At 39.7% G+C, this 19,831-nt stretch overlaps 1 protein-coding gene across 1 annotated transcript in view; it reads right to left on the bottom strand.

Annotated features, from left to right (window-relative positions):
• Window positions 1–682: 682 nt before the first annotated feature.
• Window positions 683–19,831, bottom strand: part of adgra2 (adhesion G protein-coupled receptor A2) — a 58,939-nt gene continuing 39,790 nt past the window's right edge. Inside the window, exons 3-19 of the mRNA XM_026925600.3 lie at window positions 17,047–17,118; window positions 15,337–15,408; window positions 15,141–15,212; window positions 13,719–13,882; window positions 12,660–12,873; window positions 12,411–12,575; window positions 12,069–12,267; window positions 10,795–10,944; window positions 10,501–10,662; window positions 9,835–10,032; window positions 9,562–9,742; window positions 9,085–9,293; window positions 8,403–8,530; window positions 8,120–8,243; window positions 7,845–7,993; window positions 6,123–6,212; window positions 683–4,682 (exon numbers count right to left, since the gene is read on the bottom strand). Coding sequence (XP_026781401.3) covers window positions 3,215–4,682; window positions 6,123–6,212; window positions 7,845–7,993; window positions 8,120–8,243; window positions 8,403–8,530; window positions 9,085–9,293; window positions 9,562–9,742; window positions 9,835–10,032; window positions 10,501–10,662; window positions 10,795–10,944; window positions 12,069–12,267; window positions 12,411–12,575; window positions 12,660–12,873; window positions 13,719–13,882; window positions 15,141–15,212; window positions 15,337–15,408; window positions 17,047–17,118 — 3,817 coding nt within the window. The 3' untranslated portion in view covers window positions 683–3,214. The remainder of the gene's footprint in view (window positions 4,683–6,122; window positions 6,213–7,844; window positions 7,994–8,119; window positions 8,244–8,402; window positions 8,531–9,084; window positions 9,294–9,561; window positions 9,743–9,834; window positions 10,033–10,500; window positions 10,663–10,794; window positions 10,945–12,068; window positions 12,268–12,410; window positions 12,576–12,659; window positions 12,874–13,718; window positions 13,883–15,140; window positions 15,213–15,336; window positions 15,409–17,046; window positions 17,119–19,831) is intronic.

Genomic DNA, 19,831 nt, shown 5'->3' with positions numbered 1-19,831 from the left:
AGGAAGAAACTGTAGGCCTGTGAATTTACTGTGAAGCTTCATAAAGGACTTAATAGGTTATTTCCTGAAGATCAGTTTATACCTCATATATCCCACACTGCCTTTCTGCATTGTAGGGAGACAGGCTATACTATATGCATATATTTTCACATAGAGCTAGTTTTTGTTGTTGTTTTGTTTTTTTTTAACTGTCTCAAATTGTCTACTATCATAGGCGATTTCTGAGTATGCATCATCGCAGTGTGTTCACAATGTGAAATACAAATAAACATATGAAGATAAGTCATAATGAAAACCTTAATTTTTAAATTTGCATTGTTTACTGCAAATAGGAGTCACAAAATTGTATCAGGTTTGAGATAACACTAAACTTGGCTATAGAGAACAATGGACCAGTAGAACATTTTTACTTTTGCAAATACAAATTTAATGTAGTGTTTCTCTAATTTATATCACGCATTTAAGGTTTTCATTTGACTCACCCTCGTACTATAGCCTAGTAGAAAGACTGCAGTGATGTGGTATAATTATACAAATGAAGTGCGGCACCATGGGCAGATCATGCACCACTGGTCGATTGCAAAATGTCTGCCTTAATTCAGTCATACATTTTCACGTCTTAAATAACACAGTTATTTAAGACACATTACAAGAGCCTAATAATTAAAAGAAACGACCAAGGTATTTAGAAAGTCTTTATTTTGCATCAGAATTTTTATAAGGCACAAACAGCAAATATATTACTGGAACTGAAAAGGAACTTTCATATTGATGCAAAGTGACATATAAATACACATGAAACATGAAATATCCCTTTAAAAACTCGAGATGACAGTAGAAACAATCATTATTAGATAAATAGCCTACTGATTTTTTTTACTGACCAAAAACTTCATGCATAGGGACAGAAGACTGTAAATCAAAATTAAAAAAAAAAAAAAAAGATCACATGGCTTGTTAAACCGTTGCACACAAACAAGTCCATACATCATTCAAAAACAATACAAATGCTTTTTATAATTAGCTTTATACACCTTTAAACATCACATTTCCATTCAACTTCAATTCGGAAACCATGGAAACCACTAATGCAGTCGTTTGGTGATTAAAAAAAAAAAGATCACACTAAGTCATGTCTGTTTTTAAAAGGATAATTCACCCTTACACACCATCATGTCACTAATAAAACTCACTGGAATCCAACATGCAATAAAACAAAAGCACATCTTATTTGTGACGTACACTATAATAAATATTGATATTACAAAACATTTAATAACTGCTTGTCCAATTTGTGACACTTTTGGGAGATTTGTGATGTCTGAAGAGAGAAAACGTTACAAATACTGTAACAAGATGTTTAAAGAAGCTTCTTTGGTGTCAAAAATCCCTGAACACGTGTGAAGAGCAGAGCTGGTAATTTTACTCTAAGAAAGATTCAAGATATGGGAAAAAAAAAACAAAAATGGCATCCTGTCATTAAGATGAAATTGCATATGATGTTATAAATAAGAACAGCTACTTCTTGGCATAATGCAGGACTTGTAAATGAAATGATTGTCTTGTGACTAACACTGTTTTCCCCCTTTAGACCAGGGGTACTATTTCTTTTCTTTTTAAAACTGTATTAAAAAAAAAAGTTGGGTTCAGTTAGGTCTAAGTGCTCCCATTTAGACAGTACATTACACTATATTACACTGCTACACTGTATTGCCTGATGAATGGTTGAATCTAGATGGTTCCATCATGTCTAGAGCCTGGTTTCTTCAAATAGCCCCTTCCAAAGGATACTTTTTGTTGGTTAGGTTTTTTTTTGGGAGGGGGGGGGGACTGTATATTTTGTAACAATCAGAGAAAAGATAGATAGATTTTAGCAGTGAACAACATGTGGCAATGAATATGCCTGAGAAAGAAAGAAAGACAGAAAGATTAAGAGAGGACTACAAGAAAGAAAGAAAGGAAAAGAGAAGGGAAAAAGATAGAGAATAGAAAAATACCCTGAATCTGCTAATACATAGTTTGTGCTTCATTTAGGTGTAAGAAAGAGTGGACTTTTTCCAAGTGCTACGGGAAAACCATGTTAAACATGATTACAAAAAAAAAAAAAATCTTCTCCACCCAAATTTCTTTCAATCCAACCATAGTGAAATCACCACTTATAGCCTTTATCACTTGGTGGTATATTTGGTTTGGCAGTGCATTTGATAAATGGCATGAGTGATCCACTAGAGGGCAGTCTAGACCTGTGTTTTTCATTATAATCTTGACCTTTGACACAGAAGAGGGACAGTAATAACACACATACTTGAGTTATTTCCTGCTTTACAACAGACTCATCTGCAGAAAAAAAGACCAATATCCCCCAGTGCCAAAACGTATTCCACAAATAAAGCATGGAGAGGAAGTGAACTCACTGCAAGTCCTTAATACTGGAACGATTAGGTAAGGCCAAGAGGTATTTATCAGTGCTGGAGAGGGAACAGAGCTAAATACTGTAATAGTCAATTAATTCATCCATACATTCTTACATACATACATTCTGACATATACATCTCTCACTATCACATGTGCACGTTCGCCAAATAACCAGCAGACACAAAGCACGACAAACACATTAAGTATAAAAAAAAAAGGTTGTACAAGCAAACAAATGCAAAATGAACTCGGAATGCACTTTGTGGTCTATTTCCACTGATATGCATAGATCAAAATGGATAAAAAGTTTAAGCTTACAGATACCGTAAGGTGTTCACTTTTTAGCAATAGCTTTTAAACCTCATGTTAGATATATTCTAAACAACAAGCATATCACAGCGAAACAGTACTGTGGCACCATTTCATGATGAAAAATACTGATTTGGAAAGGGTTCAGGTTTTGCATATATGTATATCCCTTCATTTTTTTTAATTAAAACAATACAACAAGGCCTAAACAACAAGCCTCCTGCTTTATTTGGCACCAAAATCTACAGGATCCCTCATAAAACCTCAACAAATGCATGAGTAGTATCTGGCAAATGTTCTGGTATGTTTCTGGAAGGTGCAAATTGTTTCAAGCTCACTGAACATTACTGAAAATAAAATGTCAGGGAGGCTAATCCTGGAGGAAACCACATGTTTCACTTGAGATTGGTGCTGTGAGACTCTTGCCCGCCGTACTCTTCCCTAAACACATAATGTTAGGTGGTTTAGCTAGAGCTCACTTATGTCGCCATCACACCGTCGTCTCACTCTTCCAAACCCCAGGCCTCATCCCAATGGACCCCTGTGAATGGTCCGATCCACTTGCGTCCAGTTCGATCACTGAACCTTTTAGCATTCCATTTGATGTGGCAGGTAGAGTTGATGAGGTTGTGCCGCTTGTAGTTCCGGTAACTGTTATGGTGTCAGTGTTCAACGGATACGAACCTCGTTTAAAGTCTTTATCAGCCGCAGTGACCAATTTAAGGTTGTCCCTGCTTGCACTGCGCCTCTGTCCATTCTGCTGCATTGCAACCCGACTTGCTATAGAAGGCAAAAGTGGGAAAGGCTTCCTGCTTCCACTGCTTCCTCCATCGCTTCCTTCCGAAGGACTTGTTCCTGGTCCTTCCCCGCGGTGTCTCCCATTGGTCAGCGGACCATTATGGCTCTCCGAATGGCTGTTTCGAAGACTTCCATTCTCACTGGATGCATATCTGTGAACATGATGAATGTTGACTTGGTCCACCCCAGGTGGGCCCAAGGCACCTACACTGCCCCCACCCCCTCTTAGTGCTTTCAGACGATAATGTCCCCTTCCCTCCCCCCGGTGGTGGTACTGGCCACTCCCTGCCTTAGTTCTACTGCTAGTCTTTTTTCGTTGTTGCTGCTGAACAGGTAGTGAGGTGCTAATACTGGGCAGCAGCAGATTGTTAGCAGGTTTGCTGTTGGTGTTGTTCTCCGTGCTGGTACTGGTGTTGGTGCCTGCCAGAGCACGTGTAGCGTTGTTGGCATTGTCCTGCGCCACCTGCAAAAGGTTAGTGAGCTTGCAGGGTCCAGTGCCGATACTGCTGGTGCCACTCGGTGTGGAGGACGACCTGGCAGAAGAAGAGTAGTTGCTTTGCTCTGCTGGAGGAAGAGAGCCAACAAAAATTTGTGAGCCCCTTTCAGAAGTGCTCTGGACTCCAGCGGTGGCAGTGCAGGGTTGGCTGTAGGCTGGAATCGGCTGTGAGCGATGGTACCCCCGGCAACATCCAAGCCAAGCTGCCTGGACATCCAAGCGTTTGAAGCAGTGATGGAGCACCAAGAAGATTCCCAGCCCTGTTGCCGTTCCTCCATACAGGCAGCTGAATAACTTCCTCTCTCTGTCCATGTGCCACATAGCCATCGCACCGCAACACCACAGAAGCAAAAACACAAACTGAGTCGCCACCAGTGCCAAGAACTGCACTTTCAGTGAGTACTGGTCCTCCTGCACCATTCCAGCATGCATTGGGTCAACTGCAGAGTCTGTTGAAAGTAAGCTAGTGCTGCCACTTAGAGCTGGCTGGGCTTCAGGTAAGGGAGAGGATCCGGAGGTGGAGCATGGAGGTTCCTTGGCACTCTGGGAGGTTCGGCGTCTCAAGCGCGCCACGGTACACAGGAAGTAGATCCAGGTCACCAGGATCACCAGGCCAGCAGGAACATAGAAAGCTCCAATACTGGGCTGCCATACCAACCAACAGCTGCCAGAGTGTCACAGGCAATAAGAAGGTCAGAGAGGGCAAAGAATTATTTAACGACAAACAACAAGTGCTCTGTCTTAGTGACACTCTTTTTAAAGGAGCTATACAGCATTGCTATAAATCTAAGTTTACAGAAAGTCAGTGCAAACTGAATGAGAGTTCAAGGAAATGAACCTGTCCGTTTTTCTGCTAGATATTGTAAATAATGACATTTCGTGCTTACTATAATTAATCACAAAGAAGTAAGTAAACATCACTTATAATTAAATATGATCACGTTTGTGTAGCATAGTGTATATCTGAGTACAATACTAAAATTTGCTACTTTAATACAATTTAAGTATGGATTTTCTACGATGCTATTATATGTGATATATCTTTCTCTGCTTTTTTCGAACAAACACCATTGTAACCATGGATACACATTATACGCACTATATGGCCAAAGGTTATAACCATCATACCCATGTGTTCTTCCCCAAACTGTTGCCACAAAGTTAGACACACAAAATTGTGTAGGATGTCTTTGTATGCTGTAGCATTAGAATTTTCCTTCACTGGAACTAAGAGGCTAAGAACCTGTTCCAGCATAACAGTACCCTTGTGCACAATGTGAGGTCCATAAAGACAGGGTTTGCGAGGCTGGAGTGGAAAAACTCTAGTGGCCACAGGTCACAGCCCTGACCTCAAACCCACTGAACACTTTTGGGATGAACAGGAACACCGACTGAACCCCAGGCCTCCTCACCCAACATCAGTGCCTGACCTCACTAATGCTCTTGTGGCTGAATGAGCAAATCCCCACAGCCACACTCCAAAATCTAGTGGAAAGTCTTCCCAGAAGAGTGGAGGTTATTATAACAGCAAAGAGGGACTAAATCCAGAATGGGATGTTCAAAAAGCACATATGGGTGTGATGGTCAAGTGTCCACAAACCTTTGGACATATAGTATATTAGAAACCACTACAGTCTAATATAAAGAATATTCTGAGATGTATCACATTTTCTTGTGGAAAAAAATTATTTAAGTTGTGGCAAGATTTAAAATAAATGACATAGTTTGTGTATGTTCTGACTAGTGTTATTTGAGAGATCACTGGTTGGCTAAACTGAAATTTTATTTAGCAAAATTTCAGTTAAGATCCCAGTGTAACTCAGTTACATTGCAGAAAGTCACTGTTACAGCAGAATTAATTTATAATTGTGCCACAGGTCATAGTATATTATGTACTCAGATGGTATTTCTTATGCATTAAAGTAAAATAAATCAAATGTCTATGTATAAAACAAAAATACACTAAATTCTGTCATGTCTTAAAGAAATAGTGCCGTCTCTCAGACATTTAGGTCTTGAATATGAGTGTCTATGTATTTAATAGATTATCCTCTTGTTATCAGCAGGAATGTACTAAACATAATAACTGTATTATTCTACTTACTAAGGAATGTTGTCCCCATAGTTGTTAATATTGACAGCTGCAGTGATCCCGCATATGATGAGAGGAACGCCGCCGGCTATCAAATAAAACCTACAGAGAGGGAAAGACATGGAAAGGTTTTGGATGACAAACACTGCTACAAGAAAAATGGCACAGAAAAAACAGATACAAAGTCTGAACAGATAAAAAGTTTGTTGTTATTTAACTAATAAACGTATAATCGTTGATGTAAAACCTTCTGTAGGTTGATGTTTATTTAACGTGTATGGAAGGAGTCTCCAGTATTAGCGTAGCAGTAACTTTTCCGCCATGGGAAATTCTGCAGGAAGGAGATCATTTTGCGCTTTCAGTAACATGACAAGCTGCAAATTTTTTTGGTCTTATTAACCTCAAGAGAGACAAAAAGAGACTGTTTATTGCTGCTACAACATAAGTAATAACATCACTCTAATAATGTTACTCCACAACATTAAATGTAATTATAAATGGATAAAAATACATATAAGTGGATGAAAATATAGTATGAGGTGTCATTCATCAATTTAAAAATAAAAAAGTGTGATCATTGGCAAATTGCTGCGGATGTTGCAATGTGCTTTTTTTTTCGGAAAATAGTCTTACTTTTCTTACATTTCTCCTTCCATCTTTTACACAGTAGCCCAGATCAATTTCTCTGTGCTGTAGGGGGTCAAGGATTTAATTCCTAATATTGTATAGTAATCTAGAAGGACTTTATTAACTCTCAAAAGCATATTCAAGATTATAACCAAAAGTCATTTGCTTTTAATACTACTAGTCCTGGATAATTGAAAATTCATGTTCTTTGACCCGTTTTCAACATTCTTTGTTCTATTTGATTGGATTTATTAATGTTGTGCTGGTCCTGGTGGTATAATATGAAATCGTCTGCTCTTTAGTTTCTCAGGAAAGGCTGTAGAAGAAGTGCTATGAGTGGGGAACAGGAGAGTGATTTATCCCAGTGACAGGCCCTGTGTGTGGGTAGCATAGAGGTCACTGAGGTCAGTAGTACAGTGTGAGAACCCTGGCTGGAGGAGAACAGGAATCTATGTGTGAGTGCATTCATGTCAGCAAGCATGACTGACACTTAGCATTATCTCTTATTAGATTTATGGCTTTTCTTGCCACTTTTATCTAATCCATTCGCTGTACATTTCCCTGGTCTCTTTCTCCCATCTTGCTTGTTCCACACTAACAGATGGCTCTTGGTTCTTATAAGGACAATGGTGTTCTTTGACTAGTCAGGTTTTGTGTCAGGGTGGTCTTGCACTTGCAAGCTTGTCTTTAAATAGTGCTTTATATCCTCAGATTGCCCCTGTCCAACTCCATATGTCCCGTCTTTGAGTCTCAAATAATAACACTTTTATTTAAGTTCTTGAGAACACGAACCCACAATATGGAGAGGCAAAGCAGCAGTCAAATTTAATTGTCACCACATCCACAGTATATTTAGATATATATACAGTGGTATTACACACGGTGTTCACAACTTCACAACTTCCAGGTGTAAGACAAGAGCAATGTACAAAACATCAATCCCGGTGGAATGAAGTACAATATTATAAGTGAAGTACAATATTATGTGTACATATCTAAACTGAAAAACAGGGACATCCTTAGAATGCTGTAACTGCACAACGCAAGCGGTTAAAGTTAACATGAGACAAGGACATATTCTCATTTCACCCGGATGACGTCACTGACCTGAGCATGGGCCGCTGAGTGGGCACCACTGTAGCCTCGCCCTCTGGTTGCCGTGGAGAACGCCACAAGGCCTCCTTATAGAGCACCCGTGCACTAATGCCGATCCACAACAGAGTGGACAGTGAAGAATAGTGGAGAACAATGCCCACCTAACACAACACACACACACACACACACACACATGACATGACAAAAACAAACACATAGTTAACACATGATGGCTTGGAGTAATTAAACCTTGTGCTGGTGTTTAACTGGAGCTCTAGGATCTTTACCGTTTGGCACGCAATTGGGTGGCTAGTTAGAGTGATGCCCCCAGCGAACACCGCAGTCGTCATGGCAATGTGAAAACAGGTGTTGAGGAGGGTGTGCCAGCTTTTCCTAGTAATTCGAATAGAGCTGTGGACATAAAAGAATACAGGATGATGAAAAAAAGGTAAAACTTGCACTTCCTGGTTTTTGCTGCTGTCATTCAGTGTAATCGGAAGCAAACTAAGTAAACTAAGTACTGAATGTGTAAGTACTGAACTGAACGATCCAACCTTAACGTCTCACTACCTGTGGTGCAGTATGTACGTAAAGATGATGGTGAAGAGGCACAGGAGGAGCGCTGCAGTGCAGGTGTACACCACCGGGTGGAGCACTTCCACCGGTGCAGGAGCCAGACCTGGAAAATCAGGCACCTCCTGAAATAGAGAAATAGAGAAGCATTACAAAAGCCACATACTATGCATTCACATCAAGGGACTAATTGCATTAACTTCTTTACCACTGCATTCCTCAATCACTGCTTTGCCAAAGTTTATGTGAGGCTTAAGCTCTAATTAAACTCAAACATTCTGAGATATGACAAATGCTATGAAAGTCAGATTCTGTGCCAGGAAGCAAGCAGCCACGTTTAAGATTCACTCAGTCAATGTCAGGCTGCTTTCCATAGACATGCAAAAGCCAGGTTAGAAATAATACCCCTTGCCTGGTGTCAGGATAAGAGGTATGTAGTGTTAAATGTCTGTTAGTAATGGGAGATGTGTCCTCCCTATTTAAAGGAATGAGTCTATCGCAGACAGGTCAGAGCAGCTCATTAGACAGATAAGACTTACTGCAGGAAAAGCTATTTATCTCAGAGTGCCTTACTGTGTTTGCATTATTACAACATAGACAGTGTCAATATTTTTTTTCTAAGATTCTTCCTTATAGTTAAACAACAGTACTGCTCATTTGGCTTGGACCATAGTATTACCTGAAGCACTGCATAGTTACTGAGCACGGTGCACCGTAGCGTTGAGATGGTAGCGTCACTGTGAGCTAACTGACAGCCATCTGTACTCCAACTCCCATGATGCTTGAGTGCCTGCAGACTCCAGTGTGCAGCCACTGGATCGTTACCAGGTGATGTGTGACGCAGCGACACAACGATGGGAGCTGACTGGTTCCACATGGTGCATCCATCTACCAGTGTGAGAGAGAAGAGATTTTCTGGGTCATTTAAGGTAAAAAGAGAGGACATGAAGGGTTGATTTTTTAAGAATGATGTCAGCAGGGGTGGCTGGTATAAACTGGTTAGCCATCACTGAATGTTAGTCTTTTCCCAGTTTTCCTCTTATACACCATTTAATGACACCAGATACTCCAAAACTACTGGTTCGCAGGCTTCGATGGTGTACCCTAAGATGTTATTATGACTTTCGATATTGTCCAAGGAAGCCAGGTAGCTCACCGAGGCCTACGTAGATGACCGGTGTGTTCACACTCCTCCTACGAGCTGCGCTGCTGGAGTTTCCAATAAATGGGAAGAATCTTCCAGTACGGAAAGCCACAAACTGCAGTTTACAGTCTGTAGGAGCGTTTGGAGGGAACAGGGATGGAGGGAGAGAGACTGAAGCAAGTGCTACAGCATTCTATAAAAAAAAGGGAGAAATCGGTAGTAAGAGAGAATTGCACTACAGGATTTTGAATGTTTTATTTTATTATAATTTTTATTCTATTTCACCTTTAAAGGGAAAGCGGTTAGTGACATGTTGTGGGTTCCTGTTGTGCAACGGAAGTGTAACTGCTGCTCGTTGGTGGACTCTATCACATCTAATCCACTGGCACCAGAGCTCTCTCGTCTCTCATAGGCGGTGCAGGTCATGCCAGTGAAGTGGGCGGGGCGTATCAAGTGAGCTTCCATCACGATGTTCTGAGATATCTACAGGGAAATGTTGAAATGCTTGTGTGATAGTGTTTTTTTTTTCTCTTTATAAAACAAGTACACTCTCTTTCAGAGGGTTTAGCCTTCTCTTACATTAATGAACAGACCAGAAGTCAACCGAAAATGAACCCTTTTGTTTAAAAACATAAATTTGGACACCCCGATTTCATGCAATGCCATTCAAAATATTATTTCTTTTGTATGATGAGACTAGCCTTTGATTATCTAATTGTGGCAGTACTTGCCCTACAACAAGGCCAATATATGAAGCCATGACCCATGCTCACCCCTCATGCTAGCTTATGAATGCTACGATTGTTCTGCTGGCGTGAGTCGGCCCTAAGGCCACACTGCAGTGCATTCTGGGAGGAAAAGCAAAATGTCTATTTCCTTTACGTAGGGGTCCTATACCGTACACTTTGAAAGAGGCAATAGCCACAATAGCATTTTATGAGTATCACCTACCATTGAGAGATCCTGGGCATTCGGGTGAAGCTGTGGCCATGCTAAGGTCTCCAGAGAGCTGACTATAGTGCTGCATGCTCTCTTCTCCTTCTGAGCCTGGGACAAGATCTGATCACCCACTTGCATCAGGTTACTTCCCATTTCCACCAGCACTTCTGCCAGCTGAAACACCAAGAGTACATCAAGACTGAATAACTGTAGATTGTCAGACTTGGCCATAAAAGATCCACCAACATATCTGTCAGATGCTAGAAACTGAAAACATTAAAAATTGCATACAGTAACTCTACTAACCTCGCGTGACTGATCAAGATAATCCATGAATTTTTGCATCATCTGTGCCACATAGAACACATCCACTGAGTCTGTGAAGCCTGCTGCCTCCAACGTGTATGTCCTCACCTGGTGTGCCAGTGTCACAGCATTGGAGGCGTTGATGGGCATCTAGAACACAAAGATTTTTTTTCACTTATTAAATCTGCTTTCACATAGTATACATCATACAATCTGATTGAGGACGTATGAGAATGCTTGGTACATTCAGAGATGATTTGAAAGTGATTTTTCTTTTGAGCAAACTCCATCATGTTTTATTCCTTCCTTACTGTATGCACATCACATCAACACATCATGTGTCTTGGAGAAATATCCTAACATATTAAGTAACCAAGTAGACACCTGTAGAGAAGACTTCCCTTCTATATCTATCAAAAAAAATTTTAACGTCAAACACACTCTTTCTTTCCTCTCACAGAATGAACTGCTGGATCCCAACCATCCCAGCCTCATGAGTGATCCACCACCAAGTCTTCATTTTTGACTGTTATGAATATCTGCAAAAACCACCAGCAAGTTGTCACTTCCTGAACTGCTTTTGATAGAACAAACCATCAGATTCTTCTGCTCACCCTTTCCAATGGTTCAGGCCATACCTCTCGAGAAGATCATTCAGAATATAATAAACGGGCAAAGAGTCCAAGCTGCAACTGGTGTACCTCAAGGATCCATGCTTGGTCCTCTCCCTTTCTTAGTGTTGACAGCCTTGTTGTGAACAGTCATCCCCTTTCATGGCTTTTCTGTCTATCTGCTTTAGTAATACTCCCTCCTGGAGATAGCTCAGTCTCAACAAACATTTCAGTTTGTCAGATAGCTCATTCTTGATGATGGATCACCACCTCCAAGTTACACATTTGAAGGCAGAGTTTCACCTTCAAGCTCGACTCATTATTACTACTACCATTACTACTACCTTGACCATTTCACACTATCCTGCAGGATATCATAATGTTCAGGCCATGCTTATGCTTGTCAAAACTATCATGGCCCTTTGCATCTCCCTGCTCAACTACTGCTAGTACAAAACTGTAAAAAACATTTGTGATAGACTATCATCATAAAATTATGAAGGACACTGATAATAGCCTACCATTAAAAAATATAGACAACACCTGTGATGCACTATGCTTGTAAAAGTATTAATTGAATAGAAGTATTTAAGAACACTTAAAGAGGGTATTTGTGAGGGGTTAACTTTAGGAAATGTGTAAAGCACACTGGTGATAACCTACCAGTATGAATGTATGAAGGACATTAGTGATGTCATTGGTGTAGAGGCACTGAGAGTAGTCTCCTTCCTCCCAGCGACCAGAGCGATCACAGTAGCGAGACGCCCTCTTCTGATCAACAGCACCCCCTCCAGCCAGGGATGGATAACGCAGCTGCAGGCAGTACTGATATGAAGTAATTCCAGCCAGAGTTCTCGGCCACCTAAAGAATGGCACAACAGAGCTACTTTTAGAAATGAATGCTAATAATAATTCATTTGTAGAATGATCATACATGTTATAGGAAGCTTTTGGATTTCATGTTTGATATTGGCGATGATAATGGATTGGATATTCCAGCCTCACCTGAACTCTCCTCTATTATTGGACACTCTTTGCTCAGGGCAGAAGGTGGCGCTGTTTTCCAGAACCACGATCTCCACACTACGTGAGATATTCCCTCGTCCTGTTGTCACCACACACTCCCACTCGCCGCTAGCATCAACGTGCACATTTGACAAGATCAGCTCGCTGAAGAATAAAAAATGTCGCGTTACAGTATGTCACATTGTGTCACTACCTAATCGATTTGATTACATCACACTACGTGGTTACCTGGTGATGACAGTGCAGTCGTGTAGAACACTCTCCTCTAGAAGAACTCCATTCTCAGGGTTGTTGCTGACAATTTGGCCTTTGTGGCGCCAGTATACGGCAGTGATTTGGTCCACCCGGGCAGCAGTACAGTGGAACGGCAGCCTGTCTCCTTTAAACACTACTTGGCGCAGTGAGGGTAACAGAAACAGAGTGTGCAGCTCCAAGGGCCCTTCTGGAAAATGCAGAAATACACACATTCATCCCTAGTGATTAACTTCTTCATGTAGCTAATAAGATGAACAGAAATATACTTTATACTTTATCCAGAAAATATAAATATCATATATGTGAGTGTTCTAAAAATGTACTACACAAGTCTCTTTACTTATCCCCTTTGGGTAATAACTGAAGTAAATGGTATCCGTTTTTTCTTTTCTGATAGAAGGAGGTGAAAAACAGTCATTTTCCTCTGGGTGCTTTGGTGCTCCATTATTGTTCAGCCCCCTCGGACTGATTGTGAAAGAGCCTGGCTAAATCAGAGATGTTTAGCGGCTTTCAGGCCCTTTTTTTCATAACACTGAAACCACAGTGGAATTACTCATCGACATTCATCTCTATCTGCTGCTCGCCAATGCAAATATGTTTTATATGTTACACAGGGAAGGAATGGTGACATAAGATGATATTGAAACAACCCCCCCTGAAAAAAGAGACAAAAAAACAAAACCATAGAGATCAACAGACAGATCACATGAGGGCTGACTAAAAGCCACGGAGAAACTGAATCAGATCCCCAGTGGCAAGATGGAGCATGGAATGACAGACATGGAAAATCGGTGAGTGGGATTTTAAACTGAGCTCCAGCCAGGATGCGGCCCAGACAAGGGAGTTCAGCTTTCCTAAAAAGCAACTATTCAAAGCAATATTGAAATTCCACTTTTTTTCCCCAGAAGCTTTAATTTCAGTAAATTGACCCTTTCTCACGATTTGGCTTTCTGTCTTCCAGTGGTCTTTAGAACGGCCTCAACATATTTTGATACAGACTCCATGCTAAAATACGTGGATGTATTTTCTCACCACAGGTCAGGTCACTCTCCTTTAGTTCTCGCAGTCGTCTGTTCTGGAACCTTCTGGGATACGTGCAGAACGTCTCATCTCCGAGTCTGGCTGAACTTGTGTGAAAGAAACCCGGCACCCATTGCAGGCCACAGTCACACGACAGGAACTCAGAGTTGAAGTTCCTAATGGGGTAGAAAAAGCAACTTAATCCCATATATAGTCAATATTTGTTTTATGATCTGTTGAACAGAAAAATTTCTTTTTAACCTTTTATATTTATATTACGGAAATTGTCCAAATCTCATTACTTCTATTTATTATCAGGAAGATCCCCAACCATTTTTCAAAAATACTCCATGAATAGTATTCATATATCTAACGACTGAGATTTTGATCAAATGTATTGCTGTTTTAAATTATGTTTTGCAAACGTGTTCGTATAAAACCAAAAGTGATGCACAGGGACATACATTCCTAAGCAGAACACAAGATTAATAATAAAATACTTCTTATGACATAAATATAAAGGGGCATAAATTCATACTCTTCTACACACATGCTAAATAAATTAATTTCTCCACTGCTCCCTGGTGACTTCCCGGCTAGGAGAGAGGTTATAGAATAATCTATCATGTTTGTGGTCCTTGAGTCTACACTTTCCCTGTAAAAACCCCAGAAGACTAAGCTTGATATCAATCATATCCTATATGGCTACATTATGGGATTAACCCGGCATACCTGACAAAGAACCAGCCGTGCTCTTACATGAATTTAACCTTAGATGGGAATTAATATCATGGCACATACATACACGTGCATGGGTACAATATGATAAAAATATGATACCATGATTCTTGAAGGCATTCCTGCTATACAGAATATGTATCACGATATATGCAGGTTTATGAACAATTACCCAGCAATACAGTTGCATTAAAAAAAGCTGTTTGATGATACTTTAATGTCTGCAAAAATATATTTATTTTTATTCTTTATATTTTAAAATTTTTTATATTTTCATTCATAAAAAGATTTATGAAAGTTCAACACTGAAAAAGATCTTAAAAATAAAATATACAAATAAATTAATAACTGCACAAGCAGAATTAAAACTCATCTCTAGTTGAGATCAACTGAAATAAACTTGAGTGATGTAGTTGAGGTTGAGGAACTGTCAGAGAGCGAGAATTCACAAACCATGCTGACCGTGTTTCCATTTCTACATCTTACCGTGCAATGGTAAGGTTAATATCTAATAATTAAATAAAAAGATTCTGTCCACACCCATTTTGACTTTAAATCTGAATACAAATGCAAATAGTTGGATCACTAAACAGATACTAGTGGCAGTGTGTTACACCCCTACAACATATTTTGGTTTCATCTTTGTGTTTCTATATTGGAATAGCTTAAATAAATTTCTGCTGCACTCTCACTCACACCAGCTTCAGTGAGGGAAGCTCCTGGAAGATGTTCGGCTCCAGAGAAGAGAAGATGTTTCCCGAAATGTTCCTGAAACACAAACACATTGCCTCAGGAATTTAGACATCATTCCCAAGTATACAGCTCTGGACTAATTGCAGTCAGAGAGTTTTAGTCCATCAATAAATGTCACTATCAAAAGACAATGGCTTACAGTTTGGTGAGGTTGGTGAGTCCCTGGAACATATCTGGAGTCAGGCAGCCGATCCGGTTGTTGGACAGGTCACTGTAAACAGGAACAAATGGGATACGCTGAGCAACCCTGAACAGCAATCCAGCCAGACCAAGACCGAGTTCTCCACAGGGTCACCATTATGGTCAAAACCTTTTAGTTTGTTAGTTGACTTTGAAATGCTTGGAAGCACATACTGGAAATGTCCTTTAAAAGGCTTGGAATAAAAACAATATATGAGATATACAAGCTACTATAAACTCATCATAACCTAACCCAAACAATATGAGACAGGAGCCCATTAAAGAGTAGAGAATAGCGGAGACTCTGCTTTCACTCGCTTTGGCTTAGCCTCATGTCCTCATGTCCATTTGCTACTACTTCAGCTGAAATGTCCTGTTCCTGCCCCCTATTTCTGCCTGTTTATTCAGGCAAGGCTGCTGATACAACTCTGACAAAACACCAGAAAGAGAGAAAAAGGGAGGCAAAGAGAGTGAGTGAAAGTATATAATGAGTGTGTGAAATTGCTTCAAGAAAAGTCTGCCTTCCCCAGGACTCCAGAGCTGTATTGGTATTTGGGATCGGTCACTTCCAGTTAAGAGATGCACTATCGTCTGTGACATTGTTTCTGCACAGCCCCATTTGAAATTCCTGACCGAACTATTTCCTCTGAAATAAACTCCCATTGGAGTCTGAAGGAGAGGCCACACTGTGACTACAGCTTGTGGTTGCTTTAAAACACAATAAAAAGCCAGCAAATGGTTAGCTGCATTCATACTGTCATTTCCAGAGCCATCCCAGAATCCTCTGCAGGCTTCTGTGGTTCCCTCAACAGCTGGCTGAGGGTTTAGGCATAGTGTGCCATATACATATTTTTCTCAGGATTATTTATTATTGATGAGACAAACAAGATCCGTATATAACGGCTGATAACTAAAGATGCTGATGAATGAGTTTTCAGGTGTTGATTAATTTTCTAGGACAGCAGCTCTGACAATAGTGCCAGCTGCAAGGCAAATCAGAAGTTTATACTAAAGTACTCATTCTAATATATTATCTTTTCTATAGTAACAACTTATACAGCGACTTACATCATATAGCAAAAACTCCTCCTAAATGGATTTTTAAAAAAAAGACGCGTGAGTTGACATTTATTTAACATTTATGGAAGGTGTCTCCAAATGTCAGCGTTTTCCATCACGCTAAAGTCTTCAGAATAGAGGACTGTGCGGCTTCTCATTAACTTCAAGAGAGAAAAAAATGGTGAGGGGATGACTGTTTATATCTGTTATAACATAAGTGATAACAGGAGCTAGCTTGTTTCGTGGAAATATTAAAATGTAACTATAAACAGATAAGTATGATGTGCCAATCTTTAACAAATAAAAATTGTTAGATTTAAAAATTGCTATGGTTTAAAAGGAATAAAACACTTCGGCACATGCTGTTATTGGAAAATAATCCGTTTCGGGATAGCAAGAATAACCCAGCTTCATATTAATGACGCATCACACCATCCTGTCTTTGATTATTTTCCTACAACAGGCCTGTTGTTTTGTATTCCTTACCTAATATTTTTTCTTTTTGTTTTTTTCTTTCATATTGTCATATTGTATTCTCTAGTTTTATCTGATTACTGGCAGGTTCCTCTTAGTGATTAGTGAAGAAAATGAATAATTCCACTCAACTTACAGTTTTCTCAGTGCTGTTAGACTCTGAAAAGCTCCAGGCATGATGGTGCTGATCAGATTATTCTTCAGGTCCCTGCAAAGACAAGATCCAGATAAGATGCGAATCAGAAGAACAGAAGACAAAGTCAGAAGACAAATGGAAAACAGATTTAATTGGAAAGACATATTGTGCAATGTTTTTTAGTGACTATAAAACATTTATTGCAAGTCCCCAGTATGACTGAGAGATAAAAGAGAGATAGGAAATTAACATGGTCACTGGCACAGAACCTTAACCAATAAGTGTCCATGTCCCGACCCAATACTGAGTATTCGAATCAGGACAAATATTGGCCTTAAAAGCTGGATCAGTATTGGATGCAATTCAATTCACTGACAATGAATTTTTTAATGTCATGCTTAGTGAAGATACAGTGAACAGACACAACCTGTCTTAAAGCATTATAAGTCCAATAGAAACTTTTTTTCAAACCCTGCAAACGTTGCACGATACCTGATCATGTAATTGTTGAAAGAAAACACTTTGGGAAATTCAAGAGAGATAAAAACTGAAGGTACTTTTGAAAAGACAATTCCCACAATGAACTTGCTCCATCCTCAGCCAAGCCATAAATACACATTTTTTTAAAACAAACTTTGAAGATATGGTTTCATGCCGACTCTCTACCCCCTCCACCTTTTCCTGTCCTCTAATTTAGCCCATAACCATGTGTTGAAACACTTATCATTCTGACCCCTGAACACAAACAGACTATTGGCCTCTAAATTAACCTTTGGAACTCTTGGCATGATATTTATTAGCCAGGTGGGAATTGGGAGAATGATGGAGGTCAGCTGATGCTTTGCAACGGCCTCTTCTCGTATGACACAAATAAAGATCCAGGTCTGTCCCTCTAGTGATGATTCCTTGTAGAATTGTACCAGAGCTTCCAACTGAGAGGCTTCTAGCCTTCACTGGGGCTGAATTTGTTGGAGAGGAAACCAGTTATATCCCCAGTCCTAATATTTATTGACTCTTCAGAACGAAGGCCTCCTGTGCTACTGATTGCATCTTACATACGACTAAAAAAAGGTTCATGATTTCTGAGAATGAAAGCCTATATATAAAACCTCAGGCATTTTCCACAGCTCCGTCTGTCTCCATACCATTACATAAATATTCACTTGAGTCATTTACTTCTGATCATTTGACCAATGTGGTGGCTTTAAATCTGACACGTGTCAAAGAAGGCATAGCCTCAAACCTTGGCTGCTCATATCAGGAAAATCAGAGTGTTCTCATATGCTGACCACAGTATTTTCAGACCTACTGAGATGAGACATGCGGACAGATGGATCTTATATTTATCTAAGTCCAGAGACTCCATCTCTAAGATGAGATGGAGCAATCAAGTCAGGTTTTAAATAAAATAGCAGCAGTAATCAGCAGTCAAGGTTTTGTGTAAGAATAGAAAGATCCTTAAATACTAAGCTATTTGCTTGGATTTCACAGCACAATTAGCCTAGTAAACTCTGTACTGGTGAAGCTCTGATCATTATAGAGTAGATGCCAGGAGTCCAAAAGTTTGAGTCCACGCTTTGGAAAAAGGTTTCTATCTAGTACCCTTAAAGGATTATCGGTTTGATATTTCATTCAACTGTACTGTCATATGCACAAGCTTCCTTGTATAATGACATTCTTCATTTACACATTCTCACAGATACTGCAGTAAAAAAACAAAGTATACTGGCAATGTTTAAAGTGCACGATACTGTGCTACATTGAAACAAGATAACATTATGGCATAAAAATAGGGAATGCAGAATGAAATTAGCCATTTAGAGTGTAGTAATTAACACTGCATGTAGTGCATTTGTAGTATGTCACAATCTACGAAGACTAAAGAAAATGGTGTGTGTGAACAGGATTTTCAAAACTATAGCAATTTTATAGCAAGATTCCTTTGAAAGTGGTAAAATATATATATATATATATATATATATATATATATATATATATATATCGTATACCATGTTTAAACATTTTTCTCAGTACTAAGTAATAATGTGTGTTATTGAAGTTGATGCTGCTTAAAATTTACCCAGTAATGACACTATAAATGAACACTATAACATTACGCTATCAAAAAGTGCAAGTTTTCCTATCAGTGTGTTGTGGTACGAGTTTCAAGAGCAACTGGTGAAAGCTGTCAAGGAGAGTTAAACGAGCATGAGAGAGAGATTAGAGGGAGAAAGATGAGTGCTAAAGAGAGAGAGGCAAGCGAGGCAAGGCAAGAGAAAGATAAAAGAGGGATAAGAGAGAGACAAGAGGGAGACAAGGTGAAAGAGAGATGAGAGTGACAAGAGGGGAGGGAGAGAGAGAGAAAGAGAGAGAGAAGAAGAATGAGACAAACAAAAAAACAGAGACAAGAGAGATAAAAGAGACAAAAAGAGAAATGAGAGACAAGAGAGATAAAAGAGACAAGAGAAAGAAGGAAGATTGAGAGAGACAAGCGAGGCAAGGCAAGAGAAAAATAAAAGAGGGACAAGAGAGAGACAAGGGGAGACAAGGTGAAAGAGAGATGAGAGAGACAAGAGAGGAGGGAGAGAAATGAGACAAACAAAAAACAGAGAGACATGAGAGATAAAAGAGACATAAAGAGAGATGATAAGAGAGACATGAGGCAAGAGAGAAAAAGAGAGACAAGATAGATGAGAGAGAGATGAAAGAGACAAGAAAAAGAGAGGAGAGAGATGAGAGACAAGGCAAGAGAAATAAGAGAGAAATGAGAACAAGAGAGACGAGA

The sequence above is a fragment of the Pangasianodon hypophthalmus genome, chromosome 8 (genome assembly GCF_027358585.1).
Source record: "Pangasianodon hypophthalmus isolate fPanHyp1 chromosome 8, fPanHyp1.pri, whole genome shotgun sequence".
Taxonomy (NCBI): Eukaryota; Metazoa; Chordata; class Actinopteri; order Siluriformes; family Pangasiidae; genus Pangasianodon; species Pangasianodon hypophthalmus.
The sequence above is the reverse complement of the archived record's forward strand: the minus strand, read 5'-3'. Positions and strand labels throughout refer to the sequence as shown.